This window comes from Coenobita brevimanus, chromosome 61 (genome assembly GCF_032717465.1).
Source record: "Coenobita brevimanus isolate Jiangsu-jjx chromosome 61, ASM3271746v2, whole genome shotgun sequence".
Lineage (NCBI taxonomy): Eukaryota > Metazoa > Arthropoda > Malacostraca > Decapoda > Coenobitidae > Coenobita > Coenobita brevimanus.
Window position 1 is genome coordinate 2,984,618 of NC_137014.1, and position 26,433 is coordinate 3,011,050.

The following is a 26,433-nucleotide window of genomic DNA, read 5'->3' on the forward strand; positions in this document are numbered from 1 at the left end:
CATAGCTGCAATGTTGTCTAAGTATCTATCTATCTATCTATCCAATACCATGGCTGCAAGGCTGTTGTTTATATTTGCCATTGAGCCGCATATTGTATTCAGATATTGTAAGAGTAATGGTTTATTAATATTTTGGTGTAATATTATTTTATGGATAGATAGATGGATAGATAGATAGATGGATGGATGGATAGATAGATGGATCGATAGATAGAGATATAGATAGATGGATGGATAGATAGCTAAATAGACAGATAGACGGATGGATAGATAGATAGATGAATGGCTAGATAGATAGCTAAATAGACAGATAGACGGATGGATAGATATATAGCTAGATAGATAGACAGATAGATAGATAGATATAATGAATGACATCCACAGTATAAAAAAGAAGACTAACTTTATATGTCCTTGTTTATATACTTTAGGTACAGTTGTCAAAAAAAAGTAGTTGATGTTCGTCTTTGCATTATACTTTTGTGCCTACCTGTATATGTGCCTATTAGATTCGTTCATTACCTGTATTCCCGAGCATATTCACGTTCGATTCCCTGACCTTTCCTACGGCCGTCATTTAAGTGGGTTTTTGATATTTCGGAATGCCTCTCCCTTAGCGATTTGTTCTGATAATTACACTTGAATATTTTCTTGTATGTTGGGCGATGCAGTCCATGTCGATATTACAAGGATTTAAGAAGAGAGAGAGAGAATGTTAAGGTGTAATGTGGAACGTAAATCGCTAAGGAAGAGGAGTTACGGAATGCATAGAACTGAAAATAGGCTCTTAGATTTATTTATGCAGGAAAGACTAGGGACGTACGGGATTCTACATTCGTCTTGCCTAGTTCATCCTGGAAAAATTCACAGTTACTTAAGGAAATTCTCTCTCCTCTTGTGTCTGAGTCCCCTAACACCTCTTCCTTAGCAATTTATTTTGGGGTATGGTTGGTTAATGTCCTTTAATACTTTTTTTTCTTTTTTTTCTTTTTTAGCAGAGTATGGCAATGCTTGAAGGATTTATACAGCACAAAATGGGACAGTATGGTGTGATAATCAAAATAAGTCGCCTAGGAAGAGGTGTTAGGGAGCTTCACGCGAATCCGACCACCGTTTGATATTCTACGTCGTTAACCTTATTTAAATCCATTTATGCATATGTCAGTAGTATTTATCTTCAACTTGGCAAATTTAGCTGCCTTGCGTAGAGAGAGAGAGAGAGAGGTGGGCGTGGACAAAGGAAACTGGACTGAGGTGTCTATATGGGGTACAATTTAATGATAGTCCTGGAACAAGTAACAAAGGTACTGGTGTCTGATAATACCCTGTACAGAGGAATTAACATCATCAGTTGAGCTGCTCACAGATGCCGTAGTAATTCTTGTCACAGGCATCATCGTTGAAGAGGAAATACTCTTGGTGGGAGAGCTGGACACAATTCTCATCACTTCCTCCATTGGGCTCTTGATGTAGGTCGCCCTTGTGGCAGTATCCGGCCCAGTAAGGTGCGCCCATCTTCACCTCTGTGCCGTCCACCCACCTGAAGCTCCCCTCTACAGCAGTGTCCGCGGCACCGATCCAGTAATTGTGGTCACCTTCACCAAAAAAAAAAAAAAAAAAAAAAAAAAAAAATAGTTCAAGAGTTTTATCGTGTAGTAGGTAAGCAGGGTACACAAATGGCGCGCCCCCTCGTGAATATAACCTTAGAGCAGCGTTTCCCAACCAGGGGGGCATTTGAGATTGCAAGGGGGGGTAATTAAAGTTCAACATAGGGCAAGGCCATTCAAATGCATACAGGGCATTCCCAAATACAGTGTATGAATAAGAAACTTTGACAGGAAAACTTTACAACCGTCATTTCGAGCAACCACATGTAGTGTCGCCATCTAGCATCTTAAGTATCCGTAAGGAACAGATAAAAACATCGTTGTTTAGGCGTCAGAGGGGTGGGGGGGGGCATCATGAATACAGTCCTGACCCAAGGGGGGGCACAGTGCTAAAAAGGTTCAGAACCCGTGCCTTAGAGGGTTGCCTCGATATTGCGTTCCTCACTCCAAACATTTGTGGTTTCCTAGTTATTTGACATTGGGCCATATAAACACCAGGCAGTCACTTGGCATTCTCGTCGGTTAAGGAAGCTTCCTAACACTTTTTCCTGCTTGATTTATTTTCTTGTTATACCTTGCCCCGTCCGTGTTACATATTTCCTTCTAATATCACCATACTCTCCATAAAAAACGAAGAAAAGTATGGTAACGACTGATATCCAAAAATGAGTCGCAAAGGAAGAGGTGCTTGGTAGCCTCCTTATCCGACGAAAATAGAAGCCTTGTCCGCACACTATACAGTATAAATCTTTAAATATTTGCCTGGGTGTGGTGGTGCAGTGCATGTGGGTGACAGGACACAAAACATGGTGGACGTGGTGACTGAGGACTACAGGTGCCAGTAACAGCACACTACTTACCCTGGGCTTTGATGGTGTTGATGAGGTAGTACAAGACATTGGCATCGTCCAGAACAGCCAGGCGACCCCCTACCTGCAGGCACAAGTTGCTGATCTCATACCAAGTGCCTGACTGGCCTGTGTACACGTACAAGCAGCTGCCACCGATGTCCGTGAAGGGACTGCTGCACTGTGCTGCCACACACCAAAACAATACTGCATGTTTATACGTGATTTTTTTTTCTTTTTTTTACTTTTACAAATAACAGTAAGCTCTAAAGAGTTGTTATTTTATCCGTGTACTGGTGGTTTTATATGTAATAACGATTGTCAGGAGATTACAGTGCCCAACACAGTGACTGGGAAGTTTTTTTTTTTTTTTTTTAAGTTCTCGTGCTGTATCACACAGCATTACCACCAATATATATATATATATATATATATATATATATATATATATATATATATATATATATATATATATATATATATATAGAGAGAGAGAGAGAGAGATGAGCAGATGACTTGGAGTGCAAAACTTGGTGACTGGCGATATTTAGTGAAGAAATATGTATAAAACGGAATTTGGAATTGAAGGCAGCGGAGAGTACAGAGTTTGGCCAAGTGGAGAGAATACAGAACGAGAGGCTTACTAGGACAGTGTATGTTAGCGAGGTGGAGGGAGGAGGGGGGCGGGAGACAGAGGATGAAATGAAGGAATGGTGTGGAGAAGGTAGTGTGAGGTGGAGATCAGGCAGCGTGATGGCGTAGGACAAGACATGGAGGCGAATCATTTTAGGCCACCCCTTAAAGATTAGGGAAGTGATCATGGAAGCAGACAAATCGCTGGAAGATACGGAAAGTGATCATGGCTGCAGACAAGGCGCTGGAAAATTAGAAAAGTGACCATGGAAGCAGTGCTGGATGATTAGGAAAGTGGCCATGGAAGCAGACAAGTCGCTGGAAGATTAGGAAAGTGATCATGGAAGCAGAGAAATCGCTGGAAGACAGTAGCGTGATCTCCTTTCGTACATATAAAAGTTGAACGTGGATCTTGCTGGAAGGACGCGAGAGTGATAGGGATGGAAATGAGTTACCTGATAAACGAATGTGGAAGTGTGTGGCGAGGTGGAATGGGGATGTTGTGTTGTGGATGTGGGTGTGCTAGAAGGAGTTAGAGGTATTTTGAGATGGTTTGGCCACATGGAGAGACTGGAGAGTGAGATTTTGACTGTTAAACTGTATGTGATTGAGATGGAGGGAGAGAGGAGAAGTGGGAGACGCAAGGATGAGGAGGGGCGGGTTTGTGGAGAGAAAAATTCAGTTTAAAACGCATAATATTTTACTAGAGACACATGAATACTTGAAGAGAGAGAGAGAGAGAGAGAGAGAGAGAGAGAGAGAGAGAGAGAGAGGAAGCTTACCTCGTACCGCAGAATTGCTCTCGCCAAACACCGTGGCCGTCCCTGCAACACAAAAATCATCTCAATGTACACTCACCGTAATGACCATTTTGGCATTTTGTATTTTTCGTAAACAAGACACACTAAAAAAAAATGAAAAGTGAATAAAGATGCTAAGATTAATATCGCTTAGTTATTCTCCGTCTCACTAACAATATTTGAAACGAAGCTGAATGTGTCATATTAGTGGAAAAGGGAGAGGGAGGCCGGGGATGAGATGGAGGGATGGAGTGATGTATACGAGAGAATGGAGTGTGAGCTGGGGGAGGGCAGGGAAATGGCAGGGGACAGGGTGATGTGGAGGTGATTTGTTTGTGGCCACCCCTTACGGGATTGAAGCGTCTGGGTATAGATAGATAAATAGATAGTCAGAATATCCAAACACAAATGACCTTACCATAACTAGCTGCAAATATAAGTAGAATGATAGTGGCCAGCATCGTGTTTTAAAAGCTGTGTCGTGTGGTGGGTGTGAGAGTGGCAAGAGGAGTTGGTGGTTGCATATATATACATTACTGCCTCTTTCCCGTTTCAAGGCGTTTTATCACTTGAAGCGACCGTTCTCTCTCTCTCTCTCTCTCTCTCTCTCTCTCTCTCTCTCTCCAATAAACACCCATCAACTCGACCTTGTTTCTCACAGCTACGTAATATCATCAATTTTTTACCAGAATAAACACGATCTATAAATGACGCTCTCGTGCTGACAAGGTAAAAGAGAAACATTATTAATTATTCATTATTATCATTATTGAATGTCATTATCATTACTGAATATTCACGTAAAAAAATAAGCTTGACTGCCAAAGTAAATATTCGCTTCTCAGAACAAACTTAACTGCCAAAATAAATATTCGCTTTTCAAAACAAACTTAACCGCCAAAACAAATATTCGCTTTCCAAAACAAACTTAACTGCCAAAACAAATATTCGCTTTTCAAAACAAACTTAACCGCCAAAACAAATATTCGCTTTTCAAAACGAACGACTGCCAAAATAAATATTCGCTTTTCAAAACAAACAACCGCCAAAACAAATATTCGCTTTCCAAAACAAACTTAACTGCCAAAACAAACATTCGCTTTTCATAAACAACCGCCAAAACAAATATTCACTTTCCAAAACAAACTTAACTGCCAAAGCAAATATTCGCTTTTCAAAACAAAACCGCCAAAACAAATATTCGCTTTTCAAAACAACCGCCAAAACAAATATTCGCTTTACAAAACAAACAACCGCCAAGACAAATATTCGCTTTCAAAACAAACTCAACCGCCAAAACAAACAGACAGACAGTTTCTAGAGAAGGGAAAGAAGTTGTATGCGGCTTTCAGTTCGCACACTTGTTGAGTCCCAGGCTGATTAAAATTTCCTCTAACACCTGACTACACAGTTCCCTTTCGCAGCAGTTCAAAGAAAAATCTGCTATTGTTAACGGATTCTAGGAGAGGACGCGACTGAGGGGTGCCAGTTGGTGTCCCGTTTTTGTTTATGTATTTTGAATTTGAACCGCCGCCACAGGATCAACATATAACTGATTTCAGTTACTTTTAAACACCCCATTTATGACGTCACCTCCTTTAATTTGGTGTTATATTTACAAGACGTTTAATATTTATCATTCTGAGTGAAGGGGAAAGGGGATGGAGTGCATGGGAGAGGGGAGATACGTGGAAGGGAAATATGAGATAAGCAGGGCAGATACGGGAGTGTTGGTTGTTGCTGTGTGTGTGTGTGTGTGTGTGTGTGTGTGTGTGTGTGTGTGTGTGTGTTAAGTGTAGTGTTGGGTGTGTGGTTGATGTATATGTTGTTAAGTGTATCTCTCTCTCTCTCTCTCTCTCTCTCTCTCTCTCTCTTGCGGTCGCACCCCCTTCACGCGAGTGGTTGGGGGGCAGCTCAATCTGTTTTAATATATGTCATCGGCTGCCCCTGAGAGAGAGAGAGAGAGAGAGAGAGAGAGGGTGACAGACATAAATATGCAGAGAGACAGACAGACAGATGAAGAGAGAGAGAGACAGACAGACAGGCAGACAGACAAACACAGAGACAGATGGAGAGAGAGAGAGAGAGAGAGAGAGAGAGAGAGAGAATAGAAATTATAGGACTTAACTGAGTGAGAGGAAGGGGGAGGAGAGGGAGGGAGGGAGGATAATTGAACACACAAGGGGAGGGAGGAGGGAGGGAGGGAGAGGGGAGGGAGGAAACTCAGTGAAGGGAGAAATTATGCTACTCATTTCAATTCACTCCTCTCCCATCACTCTCCTCCCCCTCCCCCTCCCTCCAGCCTCCTCCTTTCCCCTCCCTCTCCCCTCCTCCCCTCTCCCTCAACCCTTCCTCTCCCATCGTTAGGTTATTACTATGTGGTGACAGACAATATTACAGCATTTTCAAAGGTGCTCATTATATTGCGTGTGTGTGTGCGTGTGTGTGTGTGTGTGTGTGTGTGTGTGTGTGTGTAACCTTTTCACCCTGAGCACATTTTTTACTTGCTTTTTAATTTAAGTAAAGATTAGTTCGGTGAAGAAAAAAAAAAAAGCATGGAACTGTCTTAGCCTCAACACTAACGTACAGCGGTGAAACGTGGATGGTGCTTGAGGGACAAAATAAGGAGTGAGAGTTGTAATAATAATAATAATAATAATAATAATAATAATACCGGTAATAAAATAATAATAATAATAATAATAATAATAATAATAATAAATACCCCAGAACTGCTTGTGAGGTGACGTGGAGGGACAGACGAACAAATATAAATTTTAGTAAAGAATATGGTGTTAAATAAATAAATAAATAAATAAAATACAGACTGTTTGGTCATGTGGAGTGAATGGAACTTGTGTCCGTATTCTCGTTGGAAGCTACCTAACACCTGTTCCTAAGCGATTTATTTTGCTGACTACACCTTACTGTCCTATTCTGTGTCACGTAAATCCTTCCCACGTCTCCATATTCTGCATAAATAGTGTACGAAAGAATATTAACCAGCCATGTCCAAAAAATAAATCGCTAAGGAAGAGGTGCTAGGGAGATATGCATGAGATGGTTGAAGGAGAGGGAGACCGAGAACGAGGTAGTAAAATGAATACGAGTCCAGGAAAGGATGTAAGGGAAGATGTGTGGTTGGAAGAGAGGTTGTTACTGAATAGGGACGAAAACACCCCTCACAGGATGCGCGTCAGGCGGTGGCTGAATCGGTAGAGAGGCGGCCTGCAGTCCTGATGGACCCATGTTCGAATCCCGGCTGGGGCAAGGAACAGTTTAAGGATTTGAATTTCTTAAAAAAGCAGACTTGCCTGATCTACCAGATGACCCGCCGACATGTCGTAAAAATACCCCCGCTAATACCAGTACACCAGTCCTGTATGAGACAGCCCTAGCATGTGTTCGATATGGACGGTGGGTGTTAGCGCCGAAGTGGTGACATGTGGAGGTGTAGGAGGACTACTGGGCCTTGGGATAGGCTACTGCCCTCGAGATATACCGGTAGGCCCTGAAGCCTTGGCCCAGAATCAGACGCATAAAAAAAAGAAAAAAAAAAAGAAACGGATAACAGATAACTGCGTGTGTGTGTGTTTATGTGTGTGTTTGTATGTATGTATGTGTGTGTTTTTGTATGTATGTATGTGTGTGTTTTTGTATGTGTGTGTGTGTGTGTGTGTGTGTCCGGTTCGACAGTGGATAGGTACGGAAAAGGTCAGATAACTATTTTCGTGGCCCTAGGAGGCTCCCAGGCACATCTTCCCTACCATTGCTAGTATTCCCCTATATATTAGTTTCTGTTCTCGTGGACTTAGTAGGCGCCCAGATACCCCATCCAAACCAGTGTATTTCTGTGTATAGCGCCATAAGATTTGTATGTGTGTGTGAGAGAGAGAGAGAGAGAGAGAGAGAGAGAGAGTTTATACCGTTGCAGATGATACGGAGTTGTGTGTAACTGAATGCTTCTGTATGTACACATGTGTGAATGTGTGTACGTACTGATTGAGATGCAGGACGTGTGTGTACATATATGTATGTATGTATGTATGTAAGTGTATGCAGGGAAGTGACCATTCAAACAGACCCTTGGCCATAACCCCGTGTCCGGACTCTCAGCATGGCCGTGGCTTCCTCTTAACAAAAAAATAAAATATACCCCCTCCCTCCATCCTTATCCACATTTTCTTTAACGCCATCATAAAAAACGTATCATTTTCCTTATATTCTAAATTCAAGGAACTGAAATGTAAACCGCAAAATTAATGGCAAAATAATAATAATAAAGCCGTAAAGGCGATTTGAAACGAGGGCTGATTTCCAACAGATATCAGTGCAAAACAAAAAACAAAAACAAAAAAAGGGAAAAGGAAGAGAAGATGTCCTGGTTCCCGCCTATTTTCCGCGCCGCGAGTCCCATCTCACTGACCAGTCGCTACAAATTCCAGCCAATCAGAACAGACAGACGGATAGAGACAGACGATCAGATCTTTGTTTTTGGCGAGCTGCAAATTTCGGAACTCAAGCCTGCCTGTCTGTCTATCCATCTATCTATCGCCATACGCTATAGTTTCGTAAAGGGTAGCCATTTGTCTTAGGGTTATTTATGATGATGATGATGATTATTATTATTATTATTATTTTTTACGGGGATGGGCACTAACCCTCCACCAACCCACTTGTTGACACGTAGGGAACACGTATGGATTGGCTATATGGTTACCACCCAGTGTTTATAAATGGTTTCTTGGCTTACATGAAACCTTTAGGCTTGTCACTCAATGTAAAGTCACCTGAAAGGAATGAAAAGTAATAAAGTGACAGGAAGGATGGGACAAATATGAAGAGAGGAAGACAGACACAAAAACTGAATGATAAAGGAAGATGGAGGCAGGACTACATCAAGTAGTTGATGATGGTCGCCACAACCTACCACCTGTAGTCAAGTCACCATAATTCTCTCTCTCTCTCTCTCTCTCTCTCTCTCTCTCTCTCTCTCTCTCTCTCTCTCTCTCTCATTACAGGAGTTTAGGTCAGTTTCGGCTGTTAGGGATGGGTTAAGTAAACTTAGCCTGGGTTGAATAAGGTTAACTTGTTAGGGTTAAGGAACAGTCAGTCTAGTTACGTTAGATTAGACCGTTAGAGATGGGTTAGGCTATGTAGCTGAAGTCAATCTATGAAGGTTACATTAGACTGAGAGTTAATTACGTAGGCACTTTGGGGGAGTGGACTTTCTGACCACTACTTGGTGGTGGCCAGAATTAGGAACCAAGTAAGATGGAGGAATAGAAGAAGGGAAAGACGAGAGGAAGGAGTAGTTGCAAGGAGAGTGGAAAGGTTACAAGAGGATGAGAAAAAGGTAGAGTATAAGAGAGAAGTGGAGGAACGATTGGGCAAATATGAATTGGAGCAGATGGGGGACGTGGAAGGTGTGTGCAGGATATTTACAGAAGAAATATGTGCAGCATGTGATGTGGTGTGTGGGAGGAAGAGAAGACGGAGGGGGGTGCAAGGAACAGCGTGGTGGACTGAAGAGGTGAGACAGGCTGTGGCACAAAAGAAGAAAGCATACAATGAATGGATGAGAAATAGGGGCGTGGAAGAAGTTGAGAGGCGGAAGAGAGAGTTATATGTAGAAAGAAAGAGAGAGGTGAAAAGATTAGTAAGAGAGAGTAAGAAGAGAGTGGATGAGGAATTTGGAAGGAATTTCAGTGTAAAGTGGAGGGACTGTAAGAAAATGTTCTGGAACGAGGTGAAAAGAGTAAGAAAGGGTGGAAGTGAGGTTAGCAGGGGAGTGAAAGATAAAAATGGTGGATTACTAGTGGAGAAGGGAGAAAAAGTGAGCAGATGGAGAGAACACTTTAAGGAATTGTTGAACATACAGGATGGAAGTAATGCGAGTATAAGTGGCTGGGGAATGGCTGGGAGAAGGAGGGAGGTGAGAAGACAGGAAGAAATCAGTAGGATAGAAGTTGTGGAAGCAATGAAGAAAGTTAAACCGGGGAAAGCCCCAGGAATTGATGGAGTGTGTGGTGAAATGCTGAAGCATGGGGGAGAGATAGTAGTAGAATGGATGTGGAAGATGTGCAGATTGGCCTGGGAGGAAGGTAGTGTCCCGGAGGATTGGAAGTCAGGTATAATTATTCTCTTGTTCAAAGGAAAAGGGGAAAAAGAAGTGTGTGGTAATCATAGGGGCATTTGTCTTCTTGGTATAATAGGAAAAGTGTATGGTAGGATACTTATTGACAGAGTTAGAGAAAGAACAGAGGAATTAGTTGGAGAAGAACAGGGAGGCTTTAGGAAGGGAAGAGGTTGTGTAGATCAGATATTCATTCTTAGATCTTTAATGGAAAAGTTTCTAGAGAAGGGAAAGAAGTTGTATGTGGCCTTCATGGATTTGGAGAAAGCATATGACAGGGTGGATAGACAAGGATTGTGGAAAGTATTAAGAATACATGGAGTAGATGGGAAGTTGTTGAATGCTGTGAAGAGTATGTATGATGGTGTTAAGGCTGCAGTGTGTGTGGATGGTGAACTAAGTGAATTTTTCTCTTTGAAGGTTGGGTTGAAACAGGGATGTGTCATGTCTCCATGGTTGTTCAATCTGTACATGGATGCGGTACTAAAAGAGGTACAAGATAGGGCAGTGGATGTTGGAGTGGCCCTGATGAGAGAGGATAGTGTTTGGAAACTCCCTTTACTGTTGTTTGCAGATGATACTATGTTGTTGAGTGAAGACGAAGGAGAGCTGCAAGGCTTGATGGATGAGTTTGGGAGAGTGTGTAAGAAACGGAATCTAAAGGTGAATGTAGGGAAGAGTAAAGTGATGGTCTTTGAGAGAGGTGAAGTCAGTGAATGTACAGCGAGGTTGGATGGTGAGGGTGAGGAATTGGAAAATGTGAGTACGTTTAAGTACTTGGGTAGTGTGATGAGTAAGGATGGAGGTTTGGAGGGTGAAGTGCTTGAAAGGGTACAGCAGGGAAGAAAGGTTGCTGGTTCTTTGAAAGCAGTGATAAGAAACAGGGAAGTGAGCATGGAAGTGAAAAAGTTACTATATGACAGTATTGTGATACCAACTCTAACGTATGGAAGTGAAGCTTGGACGTTGTTGGAACGACACAAGTCAAGAGTGAGAGCAGTGGAAATGAGTTATTTAAGAGGAGCCTGTGGAGTCACATGGAGAGACAGGCTGACGAATGAGGGTATAAAGGAGCGTTGTGCTGGGGATGTGGATGTGATAGGAAGCGTTATGAGGAACACACTGAGGTGGTTTGGCCATGTGGATAGGATGGAGGGTGAAAGACTGACGAAGAGAGTTTATGTAAGTGAGGTGGAGGGGGGAAGAGGGAGGGGGAGGCCGAGGATGAGATGGAGGGATGGGGTGGAGAGGTATATGAGAGAGGGGGGTGTGAGTTGTGAGCAGGGCAGTGAAATGGCGGGGGACAGGGCGACGTGGAGGCAATTTGTTTGTGGCCACCCCAAAAGGGATTGAGGCGTCTGGCAATAGATAGATAGACGACAATCCAAGAAAGACAAAACTTAACCCGCCGCGCCGAAATGGATTATGCTTCGACAATACGCTGTCCTTCCCCTCTCAGGCTATCAGAATGGACAAACAGCGCCCTCTGCTTCCTGATTGGCCTGCTCTCCCCCTTGAACAATGCCGGGATGCGATTGTCCGCGTAATGTCATTTTCATACTCGTTTTGTAAGTCTCTGATGACCGATACGATAGCGTTATTACAATTTCGGTAATGTTGTTATGTAAATGGCGCGCGCGTGAGGGGGAAAGTTCGTCTCAGCTTTATTAATATTTTATGAGCAATGTCTGGTTGTGAGGCGCAAAGAATAGTCCAGTGGTAGCAAGAATAAATGCAAAATGTGATGGTAACAAATAGAATTACATGATTTGTGTAAAAAAAAAAAAAAAAGTTTCGTGTGTAATTAATATTTTATGAATAATTTCTGGTTATACGTTAAGTTACCCCATAGAATATCACCCAATGATAAAAATAAATAAGTAAATAAATAAATAAATGCTGCACTGGCAATAAGAATAAAAATAACGTCGGTGGTAACTTCAATAAACAGAAAATGTGAGTGTCCTGCGATGGGATAGTTCGTCTCGTCACTTTTTTTTCCCTAGGCAGTGGCAAGAGTGGAATACAAAGAGAGAGAGAGAGAGAGAGAGAGAGAGAGAGAGAGAGAGAGAGAGAGAGTCAGGGAAGAAAAGAATGTCTCGGCTGAATTAATATTTTAAGATCTTGTCAGGTTATATAGCCGTATTCTCATTGTCTTAGGGGACCTCGTAATGCTGGTTCCTTGACGATTTATTCTTCATGTTGCTGTACACTTTGATATTCTCTTGTACATTATTTACATTTATTTATTCATTTATTATTTCTGTATACTCTGCATCAACAACGTACAATAAAGTGTAAAAAAAAAATAAAAATAAATAGCCTAGGAAGAGGTGTTACGAATTGCAGAATGGTCCACATCTCCACAGAAACTTACGTGATAGCTCAGTCTGCTGATGTGGGCGAGGGTGTGGTATTGGGAGTAGGAAATTAATAAATGATGCAGGGGTATGGACCACTGTGTATGTCAAGAGGAAACACAGTGCACTGGGTTAGGAGATTCGTAACACCTATTATGATGCTGTTTATTTTTCGTATTACACCTTTTCCGCGTCTCTGTTAGTGACGTCATCTGTACCGATATTTAAAAGAAACAGAATACAGGAAAATAGTAATACACGTTTTATTATTATTATTATTATTATTATCGTGGGGCTGGGAGACTGGCACCTCTTCCTTTGCGATTTCTTATTACGCCTGAGCTCTCTCTCTCTCTCTCTCTCTCTCTCTCTCTCTCTCTCTCCAGGGTTCGAAACTGGGCGCGGGCAGCCACCACTACACGGCTCAGGTGTTTGTTGTGGTGATGTTTTGTAGATCAGTTATACATATATTAGACTCGTGGACGAGCGGTTGTTATATGTGAGTAGTTTTGTAAGTAGATAATCTTGGTTCCCTTTTGTCATGCAGTGACAGGAGAGGTAAAGATTAGTATGGGACTATTTTTATTTGTCTTGGAAATATTAACAAAGTCTCCACACAGAGTGAAGTATAAAGTCCCGCGAGCTACCTCCCAGTCTCGCCCTCTCTCTCTTTCTCTCTCGCCCATGTTGCTTTTTTTTTTTTTTTTTTTTTTTTATGTCTCCGACTCTGGGCAAAGGCTTCAGAGCCTATATCTTGGGGGCAGTAGCCTATCGCAAGGTCCAGTAGTCCTCCTACACCTCCACATGTCACCACTTCGGCGCTGACACCCACTGTCCATATTGAATACATGCTAGGGCTGTCTCATACAGGATTGGTGTATTGGTATTAGCGGGGGTATTTTTACGACATGTCGGCGGGTCTTTTGGTAGATCAGGAAAGTCTACTCTTATGAAATTCAAATCCTTAAACTGTTCCCTGCCCCAGCCGGGATTCGAACCTGGGTCCATCAGGACTGCAGGCCGCCTCTTTACCGATTCAGCCACCGCCTCCCCTTCTCCCTACTACCTGCCGGTTCTATGGCCTGTCTCCTGAGCTCTGCTTCCTAAATTCTGGTGTAGCAGGGGTCGTGTCACGTGTGTTACACTGTGGTTGGAAAGTCCTAGAAACCTGTGTGTGAGTATGTGTGTATGTGTGTGTATGGTCACGAGGCGCTGTCGTGTGCCTATAAAGCATTCCTTGAGTTAAGAGTGTGTAAGCATGTTTAGCATTGCTCGATTCTCGCAGACACAATACCTGTCTCATCCTCCGACTTGCTGCTTCTATCTGTCTGTCTATCTATCTATTTATCTATCTATTATGATTTGTAATTATAATATGGAGTCCTGACACATCTACCCTTTGTGGTTTGATAGATAAATATGTATAAATAAATAAATACCCAGAGTAACACTAGGGGAGGTAACTATGGTAACGTGGATGCTGCAGTGGCCTTGTCTCCCTGTGTTGTGTGCGAATAACCCATCACAGGCTCAAAGGTTTAAGTGACGGAGATGAGCACCGTCGACAAGCTCTTCACGGCCTCTACCCCTGACTTTAACTTTTTTTTAATAGTTGGAAGGGGTAGCTTGGGGCGGCCACCATCCACTCACTCGATTAACTACTACCTATCATATAACCCATTGGCGCCTGGTGGCCTAGTGGGTTACGGCGCTCCAATTACGTCACTTACCCTCGTTTCAAAATGCAGAACTAGCCTAGCCCCGGACCCCTACGCGCTACATGGGGCAGAGAATGACTGGATGATGAATGGATGGCCAAATATTAGAGAAAAACAGATACTTTCATGGGAACTTCGTCTGAGCATTTGCCGTAAAAGTATCTGTAAAATAATGCAAGGGAGGCAACATTCCATCTTACTTGCAGGGGAGGTAGTTCATTTGTAATTGCTGGGTTAGTAATTATTCTTATAGTTTTGTTCTGAATTTGGGCCAGTTGTTTTAGTGCAACCTCTCCACACCCACTCCACAAGAGTGAACAGTACTCGCGCTGAGAGAGCACATGATTTGTAATTTATAGCTCACCGCCCGTCAGTAAAGAAGTTACGGGTTCGGTACAATAATCCAAGTTCCTTGAGGCGTTTTTAGAAAAAAGATCTAACATGAGAGGTCCAAATAAAGGTATTGGCGCAACACAGAGAGTTTCAGTACTTTTAGAGATACGAATATTGGTTGCAGCGCTCGTGAGTGGACTGTCACATTACCATATTGCAGAGCATCTGCCTAGCAGAATTCCTTTATTCACCGAACTCCATTTCTTTGCAACTCACTTCCCCAGATAAGTTTCCCCTCAGACTTAACCTACAGCAGTTCAAGTCCAACTGTTACACATTTTTTATGAATGAAGGACGCCTGTAATCTGGTGCATGGATATTTTTTTAGTTTAATTTGTTTTTCCTCCCTCTTCATCTTAAATTTAAAAAAATTATGAAGTACAAAATACGTCATCGGCCTGAAGGGGTAAACATGACGTCTCACTGAAGGGGGTTTTGGATGTTGTTTTCAATCTCTTCACTACCAAAGGTTTTCCCTAAGCTGAGTAAAATCGTCTGGCTTTAGCAGCAGAATACTATCCATATCCAAGAAATTAATGGGTGTGTCGATGGGGGCGAGGGTGTGGGTGCGGGTGGGTGTGGGATGGGGTGTGTGGGTGTGTGTGGGTGTGGGTGTGTGTAGGTGTGAGCGAGCGAGTGAGCGAGACAGTTGATGTGTCGAGGGGACCTATGATAATAAGGTGGGGGTGGTATTCCCTGGAGAGAGAGAGAGAGAGAGAGAGAGAGAGAGAGAGAGAGAGAGAGAGAGAGAGAGAGAGAGAGAGAGAGTACAATGCATCAACGAATACTCTGCCCAGAGAAGTGAGGACAGCAAAGTATGCACACGAAGAAGAAAGTAGCATTGGACTCAAGACAACACAAACATTTCTAGACTTACAACTGCCAGGGAGATAATTACGAAACAGGAAACCACTCACGGAAACCTCGCTGAAGTTGACATGGAAATCTGAAGAAATGTACAAATCTTTCAGTGGAGTGTACATGGACGAAAACACAAGTAGATCAACCCCAGTGCTAGACATACCGTTTCTGTTTACCTATAGCCAGACGCCACAATCCCGTAAGTGGTGGCCGTTTGCCGCTGAGTAAGTTGTTTTACGGGGAGGGGCACTAACCAGCCACCAACCCACTTATTTACACGTAGAGAACACGTTTGGTTTGGTTGTATGGTTATCACCCAGCGTTGTACAATACATGATTTCCCGGCTTAAAGGAAACCATTAGGCTTGTTATTCAGTGTAAAGCCACGTGAAAAAGAAAGAAGAGTAAGAAAATGCGACAGGAAAATGAGAGAAATTGGCGGAGTGCGAGCAGATAAGAAAAAGAATGATAAAGGTGAAGCAAGAAGTAGGCAGCACTACATCAAGTGAGTGGATGATGGTCGTCACCACCTACGACCAGCATCATGTTTCAATGGCCCATAATACAGGACATCGCATTATCCAGAGAGGAGGTGGGAAGACGACTCTGAACTAAACCCCAGCAAGGCACCTGGACCGGATGGGGTGTGTGCGGTAATTTTGAAAGAACGTTCAGACAGCCTGTGCGACCCATTACTTGACATCTTCCGTACATCTGTTGAGGCGGGAGATGCCCCGAGCAGTTACGAGAAAGGCCAACATTTCATTTGTGTACAAGAAGGGCAGCAAGACCGAACCTTTGAACTATAGGCATATGTCCCTAACGAACATAGTGTCAAAGGTGGTGGAGAGCATCATACGGCTGAAACTTGTTAAACATCAAACTGACAGCGGCCTCGCTACTGACTTGCTACATGGATATAAAAAAAAAAAAACAGGAGCTGCCTAACAAATATGCTCTGCTACCTAGATGACCTGGTTAATGACGTGGATAATGGCAACTATGTGGAGATAAATTACCGGGACTGTGAAAAAACCGTCGATAGAGTCCCTCATCAGAGACAAAGCATCAAACTGGAAGGGATGGGAATATGAGGAAGGATCTTGAAGAGGAAAAATAATTTCTTAACAGGAAGGTCTCACAGAAACTCAGTATCGGACTGGCTACCAATGTTAGGCTAAGTGAAATTCTTCAAGGGTCAGTACTGGACTCAATCCTTTTTGGAATTTGCGTCAATGATCTTGTGACCAGCCTGAAATCAGCAGCCAACTTGTTTGCAGATGACGTCAAACTCTACCAAACCATCAGGACAAAGGAAGATACTGAGGCCCTTCAAAGAGATTTGAAAAATTGGACGAATGGAGTGAGAAGTGGCTGATAACTTTCAGTGCTGGCAAGTGAATAACGATGCATGTGGGCCACAACAATCAGCCAGCAGATTACCAGTTGGGAGGGATAACACTGCAGAAATCCACTGTGGAAAAAGTCTTGGTATCATGGTACCAGCAGACCTGAGGTCAGTGACGCATATGCTGCAAGAACTGTGTTGAAGGCGAATAACCGACTCAGTACAATCAAGAGGAACTTTTCCATGCTCGACAAAGATATTCTGGTTGATATTCAGACTCAAAAGAGTGCAACACAGAGTGACAAAGTTGGTACCGGAACTACGACACCAGTCGTAAGAAGAGAGAGGCCGACAACTAAGCCTACAAACACTCATTGATCGAAGAAAGAGGTGACATGATTGAAACGTACAAAGAACAGTGATGCATGGTTACGAAGACATGCCCCACACCAGATTTTTGCAATGGAACTTGAGCAACCTACGAGGACATTCATTGACGTTTTCCAAACCTAACCACAGAACATGCGAGCTTCTGACGAGTGGAATGCTCACCCAGAGAGTGTAGTAACAGCACCAAGTAAAGCCGCCTTTAAATCCCGTCATAACAAACGTATTGGTACATTATTGACTAACACATCTTTTGCACAAGTCCACTTCATGGTTCCCCATTATGTGTTGGTAAGTAAACATTTATAGAGAGGGAGAGGAGGGAGTTACATTGATACAGTACACACACAAACGCCCATTCTTTTTCTTGCATTCTGTCACCCTCAGACACTTCCCTCCCATTCTTCATCTCACTATTTCTCCATTTTTTTTTTTTTTTCCCCACTGTCACCGTCATTCTCCCACTCAGTGTCATTCTGTACTCACTATATCACAGTTTCATACTTATCTCTTATCACTCTTTCTCCAGACTTATAATTGATTGCCAAAATGTCTTAACAGTCAAGCGATTTTATTATTTTATTCAGCAAAGAGGGAAATGTTTGGTGGGTGATCCCGGACGGTCGTTAGTAAGACGTAAGATGCATATGTTTGGGTTCCTGGGTTGCCTCAGTTGAATTTTATTGCAAACTGCAGGAAGGGACACGAAAACGTGATAGTTACCATGCCAGCAATTAAGTTTTCGGAGATTCTTTCATTTTCTAGCGAAGATCCGGTACGTAATCACTTCAATGTGTTAAAATAAGACGGATTAAAAGAGCTGTGACTTGTATCCATCATAACGCGTAGCAACCATAGAGGAAGAAATTGGTCTTATATATGGTGAAGTAATAGAAAACATTCTTTTTACAGATATGCATTTAGTGTTAAACGACTGAATATGCATTAGGTTGATGACCATTTTCCAGATACGCAGTTAATTAAAAAAATAATGGTGTTACCAAGGGTGCAAATGAGAAATAGTTTTTTCCAACAAACGTCAGAAAAGGTTGCTGTAACAGATTAGGAATATTTTCTGGCAGGAATTGTCATTCATGATTGTGTAATTCATGAATGACACCCAAATTCTGCTGAAAGAACAGGTGCGGTATGTTACCAGTACTAAAGTGGTGGCATCCTACAGAGGCCAGTGGGTCAGTTTGGACCTGACACTCATTTGTTCCCTAATTGTTCAGTCATTTAGGTTAAATTAGGTTAATGACAAACAGTTAATGATGGATTGACTTTGGAGCCAAACCAGCCTGAAAGACTGACATGGCAGGTGACCACTTGTCATTGTTTTGTGTAAAACTGATGAGATTGTATAGTTGATATCTTCAAAATTACACAATTCTGCAACTTTTTAAGGCTATTACAATGATAATTATTTTATAGTTTACTGAGAAAAAAATGCATTTGTAAATGCCTGGGAGCTCTCCTGCAGTTTCACCATTTTTTTTGTCTGTCAGGTTGTAAACCTATAAAACAGGGCAGAATTCAGGTTAAGGAAACTTATGGGATTAAAATGTGTACATTTCCAAGAAAGTGTGAGTTTCTTAGACCTCATTTAGCAAACTTAAGTACCCCATACCAAAGCCTAGCTATCTGACCTAACTGATGTTTCATCCTCAGCCTTAAACAGTAGCCTACTTTCCTCTCTCCTCTGTCATGATTTCAAGATCATGGTAAATTTTTGGAATTACACCTAGGTCTTGTAGGTAGAATCCTAAAATTTTCTTTTTCCTATAGTTTTTAGTGTGGATTGTATATTTAATGAGTTTTTGTATGTTTTTAACCTTCTCATTTTCTTCGAAAGTGTGTCAGCTGTGGGTGACTCTTAACACGTTCATGGGAAAAGGATCTGTACTGTACCAGGTTCTGGTAGTAGTAGAGAATTCATTCCCCAAATAATTATCATATTCATTGCATTTGGCATAAGTTAATAGTACACTAGAAGAGTTTTCATGATAGGAAAGTTGAATGTCAGTCATTTTCCTCTATAATGCATACTGATTTGATATGTTTTGTAGTTGTCACTTTTTTATTGGATCCTCCCAACATCTTTCTATTGTGGCATTTTTTATGTAAATTATTATTATTATTATTTTTTTTTTCCAGAAAAAATTATTTGCAAATTTCAGTCAAACATGAAGGATTAGTGATTTACATGAACTCACAAAGTATACGAATAACATGGGCAGGTCCATTTAAAAAAAAAAAAAAAAAAAAAAATCTGTTCTAAGTAACTGGTGGCCAGTCTCTGTAGTTCTGTCTGCCACTGCAATTTTATTCAGTTTTGGAGAGCCCATGTGTAGTAAGAGGGTTAACTCCTTCAGCCTGAGATTTTTTTTTTGGCTATCTGTACATCTTCAGTGTTTTATTTCATTTAGGGGAAACATTTTGGAATTAGGTGGTTATAGGTAGTCATCTTTAACCTTTTCACTACTGGAGATCTCTTCCAAACTTGAATAAAATCATCAGCTGCTAACCTGAAAAGCAACCTGTAATATGAATGTAAGTTATGGTATGTCCTTGGAATGAGGGGATTAATATTGTATGCTGGTTCTCCCATTAACCTTTTGCATCCAAAATCATTCCAGAACCATCCTGCTGACAACCTGCTGCGAGCTGATGCATTCCGGAAGTGGAAATGTGCTGCTGGGTCGTCAGAGAAGCAGGCCACTGTTACCCTAAAGCTTGAGCGCCTCACCTCTATAAACTCCATTGATATCGGCAATGAGGGATCTGCTTTTGTGGAGGTGCTTGTGGCCAGGGAAGGAACAACGGACTTTCAGGTGAAAAAGAAAGAAAGAATGCTTAAAATAATGTCAGTCAGCTTTATGATGGTGATTAAGGACAATCAAATTTAGCCGAATCTTATTGTTCTAGTAGTTGGTTTTCATCCATGTCCCCAGTTCAGGTGAGATTCTTGTGATATGAGAGGTCCTTCCTGCACTGGATATAATTGTTGAGTAGCAGCAAATTGTAGCGAAGGAATTAACGGAGACTGTTTCTCATCCCTTTTACTTCCAGAGGTCTTAAAAGTACTCTACGAGGAAAAAAAGCTAATCCCGTATTACCTTGTTCATGGTGTAGGGCCCACAGGTAGGCTGTAATGGTACAGTACATTTAGTGGTGATGATGACCAGCCTGCTCTTCCCTTCTTAGCATTACATGCTAGACAAACCTTCAGTCACTTCATGTGGAACAAACCTGCATGAGGCTGTCACTCCAATTGAGGCTTTCTAATCACTAGATGCCTTCTCATAGCTGGATAAATTTGTCTAGAGATGGCAAATATAAAAGAGATAAGACACCGTTGTACATGTGAAGAAGCCTACATTGCATTGGAATGTTTGTCATGTAATGATTGTTAGCCTGGTACCTGCCACATGAGATAGAACCTAGGGAAAGAATGAATGCATGCTGGTGAAACTCTGATGGCTTTCACACACTAGTAATCACAGAAGTTTTGTGTATCCACCTCTCCTTCCTGTCTTAACAGCCAAAGCTGATGGAGGTAGGCTATCTCCCCTCCCCCTTGTTGTGATTAGGATGTAGTAGTGAAATGTTTTCAACTAATTAAGTGAGGATGTATTTTGGATAAGTGTAATTTTAAGAGAAAGAGTAATAGCTAAAAGATATATGTACATAGGAAGTGCAAAGTAAGATGGCACAAGAAAGGTAAGTGACTGGTGTAATGGGCATGATACTAAGCAGAGGTCTACATATGAGAACTGCAAGAATATTACATGACGGTGCTTTAGTTCCCATTTAACCTATGAATGTGAGACTTTGTTGTGGCATGAGAATGAAAACTCATGAATAAAAATGGTGGAATTGGCATTATTGAGGAAGGTGAGTGTGTGTGTGTGTGTGGAGTGCAAAGAGGGAGTAAGATAAGAAAAACGTGATTCATCGAAGATGTGAAATAAGAGAGTCTGTTGATAATAGTGTGCTTAGATGGCATGGCTATATGGAGAGAATGAATGTAACAAGGGTGATGAAAAGGGTGTATGTGAGTGAATTTGGAGGCTGGAGGAGATGTGATAGGCCAAGGAGAAGGTGGATGACATGGTAAATGAGTGTGTCAAGAGAGTGAGGTATGGCAGTTAAGGCTAAGCAGGGGATGAGGCTGCCTGTATTAACTGTGTATGGAGCAGTGCCCCCACTTTAGCTTAGTAGCTAACTAATTGACTCAGTTAGATACAATAATGCTATGAAGCACTTTTATAAAGAAAAATTCTTAGATGTATGCATATGGCTAGGCATATGAGGTAGAGTTAGGATTAATGGGGCTTGGTTGGTGAGTGAGTGAGTGTGTAGCCCACTTCACTGAGCATAATGGTGATTAGTTCTCCTCTGTATGGATATAATATAGACTGAAGCTGAAACTCAACACAATTGAAGTTCAACACTGTAGACTTTCAGATGCATATCCAGGGTCCTCTTATTGTTTGTTGCTGGGTGACCCATAAATAACATAAAGTATTGTATTAAGGTCACTCATTTGGTGTTACAAGAAGTTTTCCATCGGTAAAATACTGCAATGTGATTGATACTGGAGTGACATTTGCAGTTAATAGTTGTTGTTGATTAACTCAAATTGATTAACTCCAGTCTCTCTGGATAAGCAGACTCATCAGCTGCAGGAAAGTGACCGCCCCTGTAGGGCCATTCCGTGCAGTGATGTTCCTCCACACCAGACAGTGTCTCACCAAAGCAAGGCACGGGGAGAGATTGGAGGTTTGGTTCCTGATTGGATGTTGCATTTCCATCTCCACTCAGTAAACAGGGGCACCTTTGTAGTCTCCACATTACCTCATTATTTGGTTATATGTTTACCATGCAGCATTGTGAATAGTTTTCTGGGTTACAGGAAACAACAGATAATGTATCAAAGATCTATAATGATTTTGTGGTAGTGTGGTCACCTCCCAGTCAGCATATTCCCTGAGTCTTGGTTTCAGATTCAAGTTGCAGTGGACAGTAAATGTTATGTTCTTTCTTTTAGGAACATATATCTGAGCCCTTTCAGTTCATACCAGTGATATCTCAGACCGACTTACATACAGGTGTGACAATAAGCTTTGCTCTCACTACAGATGCCTTGTCCTTGTTTTTGTTTAGGTCAGCATGAAGAAAGTTTAATTCTGACTCTCTCTCTCTTCCTCCAAGTAGAGGGCCAGGTCCTGCAGCAAATCTCATATGGACTGATAGAGATATAAAGCTAATTAATGCTGTGTTGTTAGTAGCAGAGCAATCCTGGTCTTTTTGACCAAGCAGACCCATCATTCACTGGCAAGCAATTGCCCCAATAGGCCATGGTGCAGGGAAGTGTATAGAGGTTTGGGTCCTAGGTGGATGCTGCATTTTCATCTCTCCATCCAGTTAACAGGGACACTATAGTAGGCTCCACATCACCCCTTTACTGTATTTGCCTATATGGTTACATCTTGATGTTGTGTTCTTACCTACCTAATTGTTCTTACCTAATTGTATCTTTACAGGAATGAGTCAAGCTCGTACTGTCCCGTGTCTTACACCATATTTATCGTACATATCCTTAAATTTGTGAATTGTTTTGGCACACACTATTTCATTCGGTAGTGCATTCCATTGATCAATTGCTCTGTTTGGGAAACTGAATTTCCTTACGTCTTTATCACCTCTCTTCTTATGCAGTTTTTTGCAGTGTCCTCTTGCTGATGCTTCTCCATATGTTAAGTAATCATTTATGTCTATTTTCTCCTTCCCTGATATGCACTTATATAGCATTATCATGTCACCTCTTTTCCTTCTCTCCTGTAGTGTTGGTAGATTCAGTTTATTTAGTCTTTCTTCGTAGCATAGGTCCCTTAAGCTTGGTATCCATCTTGTAGCGGCCCTTTGAACTTTTTCAATCTTGTCTATGTGCTTTTTGAGATGAGGACTCCAGACTACTGATGCATATTCCAGGGTTGGTCTAATGAATGATGTTATTATCCTTCTTAGCATGTCTTCATTTATGTATGTGAATGCTATTCTCATATTTGCAAGCAGTGTATACATGTTCCGTACCTTCTCGCTGATGTGGTCAGCCGGAGATAGTCTGTTATTGATAATCACACCTAGGTCTTTCTCTCTTTCTGATGTGTATAGGGTTTTATTTCCTAACTTATAATCCCAATCAGGTCTTTTTCCACTTTTACCAAACTTGATTACATGACACTTGTCCACATTGAATTCCATTTGCCATGTACTACTCCATTCATGAAGTTTATTTAATTCTTCTTGTAGCTCTTTACAAGAGTCTGTGTTAGTAATTCTCCTTTGTATTTTTGCATCATCTGCAAACATATTCAGATAGCTCTCATTTCCAGTGTTACTGTTTATATCATTTATATACGCTAAAAACACGATTGGTGCCAGCACTGAACCCTGTGGTACTCCACTAGTCACTTCTTTCCATGATGAGTAGTTTCCTCTTAGTACTGTTCTCATTTCTCTTTTTATGAGAAAGTCTTGCATCCAACAAAACAGTTTGCCTCGAATTCCTCCTTGATGGTACAGTTTCCATAAAAGTCTTTGGTGTGGTACTGTGTCAAAAGCTTTCTTGAAATCTAAATAGATACTGTCCACCCATCCTTCCCTTTCCTGTATTGTGTTTGTTACTCTGTCATAGTAGCTCAACAGATTAGTAACACATGATTTTCCTTTTCTGAAACCAAACTGTCTTTCTGTTATCATACTGTGTTCTTCTAGATGATTTACCCAAGCTTTTCTTATAAGCTTTTCTAATACCTTGCTTACAACACTGGTCAGTGATACTGGTCGGTAGTTGAGTGGATTTTGTCTGTTTCCTTTCTTGAATAAGGGGACAATATTTGCTTTTTTCCAAATATCAGGTAGTTTACCTTGACTCAAGGATTTCTTGAAAATTAAAAATAATGGTTTACTTAACTCCTTTGCACATTCTCGTAGTACCCAACATGAAATTTCATCAGGACCACTTGCTTTTCCTCTGTCTAATCTACTTAACTCCTCCTGTATTACTTTTTCTGCTATTTGTATATCTGGTAGTATGTGTGGACATGCATGTTCCACATAGTCCCTCTCAAAAATTTTTTCTTCTGTAAAAACTAATTGGAAATTCTTATTTAGTGCTTCACAAATATCTTTCTCTTGTGTGTAAGTGATTCCCTCGTCCGTAATTGATTGTATTATATCTTTTACTTTAGTTTTGCTTCTGATATAGCTGTAAAACAGCTTTGGTTGATCACTACTTTTATTTATTATATCCTCCTCAAACTGTTTTTGGGCTTCCCTCCTAATTCTTGTATAATCGTTTCTTGCCTGTTTGTAATTATTATACGCCCTTTCACTATTATGTCTTCTGTATCTATTCCACAACAAATCTCTTCTTTCTTTTGATTTTTTACATTCTGTATTGAACCATTTCTGTATTTTCTTAAATGCTTTTTTGTGCTGTGGGATGTACATCTGGACTCCTATTTCATAAAATTCACAGAATTTTTTATATACAGCATTTAAATCTTGTCCTCTAAGCTCATTTTCCCAATCAACTTCTAAGAAATACTTCTTTAGGTCTTGATAATTTCCCATTTTATAGTTTAGGCTCTTTTTGTAACTGTCATTGCTGTTTATTATGTCATATGCTATCCTGAAGTTATAGTTTAGTACTGCATGATCGCTTTTGCCGAGTGGTGGGTGATATATTAAACTGTCAATATCATTTTCTTGCCTAGTAAATATTAGATCTAGCACTGAAGGTACATCAAGTCCTCTTTTTCTGGTGGTTTTCCTCACATGTTGCGTTAGGAAGAACTCTTGTATGAGATCCAGGAGCTTTTGGTCCCAACAGCTTTCTTGGCTAATTATATCTAGAGTATTCCAATTTATATTTGCATTGAAATCCCCAGTTAATATAATTCTTTCTGATTTCTCTTCCATTTTAAGTAGTAATGATCTTAAACTCTGAATTGTACTCTCTGCCAGGTCCTCATATTCATCTCTTTCCCATGTGTTTGATCTGGGTGGCATGTACAAATTGGCTACAATTACTGTACCTTCAGATGTGTTGATCTCTACTGCAATCAGTTCTACTTGTGATGGTATATCTAGTTTTATTTCAATGACTTTTAGATTTTTCTTAGTTAATATTATAATTCCTCCTCCTTTTTTTTAAATTTCTCTCTTCTCCATATATTGTATTCCTCTAAGTTTAGTATGTCATTGGATATCCTTGGTGTTAATTTTGTTTCAGTTAGGCATATTATATGTGGTTCATTTTCTCTGACATAATCGTTCATCTCTAGTAATTTTGTCATAAATGACTTTGTATCATAAAAGACTGTGTGGTTCCTTTGTGGTTGAGTTATATATATATATATATTTTAGACTTGTGGATGAGCGTTTTTTATATCTTGGAGTAGCTTCCCATTTGTCATGTAGTGACAGGAGAGGTAAAGAATAGTATGGGACTATTTTTATTTGTCTTGTCAAATATTAACAAGTCTCTCACACAGAGCGTAAGTATAGAGTCCCGTCCCGCTAGCTATCTCTCTGTCTCGCTCTCTTTGTCTCTCTCCTCTCTCAAATTGCCAAGCCCTTCTCCCTGTGACCTGTCTCTTCTAAGGCCTCTCTCCTTCTCTCTTGCCTGTTCTGTGGCTAACCTCCGTCTGAGCTCTCTTTCCTAAATTCTGGTGTAGCAGGGGTGTGTCACGTGTGTTCCTCGTGGATGGAAAGTTCTAGCAGCCTGTGTGTGAGTATGTGTGTATGTGTGTGTATGGTCACTAGGCGCTGTCGTGTGCCTATAAAGCATTCCTTGAATTAAGAGTGTGTAAGCATGTTTAGCATTGCTCGATTCTCGCAGACACAATACCTTCTCATCATCTGACTCCCTGCTTCTATCTGTCTCTCTATCTATCTATTTATCTATCTATCTATTATGATTTGTAATTATAATATGTAGTCCTGACATCCACATTTGAGTACATCAACTTTATCATCTTGTTTATATACTTATAAACTTATCCTTATACATATATATATATATATATATATATATATATATATATATATATATATATATATATATATTTATATATATACAGTATATATGGAGCCTCTGTGGTACAGTGGTAGAGTGTGCGTTTCGTTCATGGGTGGCCCAGGGTTCGCGCCCCGCCGAGGTAATAAACTTTGAGAGTGTTCACCCGGCCACGTACTGCATTGGCGGACACAAGGGGTGCTGTGGTTGAACCAGTGTCGCTTACTGTAAAGTATGCTTGCACCCAGTCA

The 26,433-nt window shown here is 41.1% G+C and overlaps 2 protein-coding genes across 2 annotated transcripts in view; one reads left to right on the forward strand and one right to left on the reverse strand.

Moving 5' to 3' along the window:
- Positions 1-1,347: 1,347 nt before the first annotated feature.
- On the reverse strand, positions 1,348-16,949 carry LOC145403577 (C-type lectin domain family 4 member M-like). The gene is made up of 4 exons (XM_080275254.1): positions 16,868-16,949; positions 3,871-3,912; positions 2,468-2,641; positions 1,348-1,595 (listed from the first exon to the last, which is right to left on the reverse strand). The coding sequence occupies exons 1-4, from the start codon at positions 16,947-16,949 to the stop codon at positions 1,348-1,350; spliced, it is 546 nt and encodes a 181-aa protein (XP_080131380.1).
- An 825-nt stretch (positions 16,950-17,774) lies between these two features.
- LOC145403606 (DNA repair protein XRCC1-like) overlaps positions 17,775-26,433 on the forward strand; it is a 34,292-nt gene continuing 25,633 nt past the window's right edge. The window contains exons 1-2 of the mRNA XM_080275282.1: positions 17,775-17,866; positions 19,731-19,925. Of these exons, the coding sequence (XP_080131408.1) occupies positions 17,816-17,866; positions 19,731-19,925 (246 nt within the window). The 5' untranslated portion in view covers positions 17,775-17,815. The remainder of the gene's footprint in view (positions 17,867-19,730; positions 19,926-26,433) is intronic.

What these genes read in the sequence shown, in the direction of transcription:
- LOC145403577 (XM_080275254.1), bottom strand. Translation starts at nt 16,949, where the DNA reads ATGGAAAAGTTCCTCTTGATTGTACTGAGTCGGTTATTCGCCTTCAAC. An exon ending in ATATGCGTCACTGACCTCAG is followed by an intron (nt 3,913 to 16,867) that starts GTCTGCTGGTAC and finishes TTTGTGTTGCAG; the next exon opens with GGACGGCCACGGTGTTTGGC. An exon ending in GAGCAATTCTGCGGTACGAG is followed by an intron (nt 2,642 to 3,870) that starts GTAAGCTTCCTC and finishes GGTGTGTGGCAG; the next exon opens with CACAGTGCAGCAGTCCCTTC.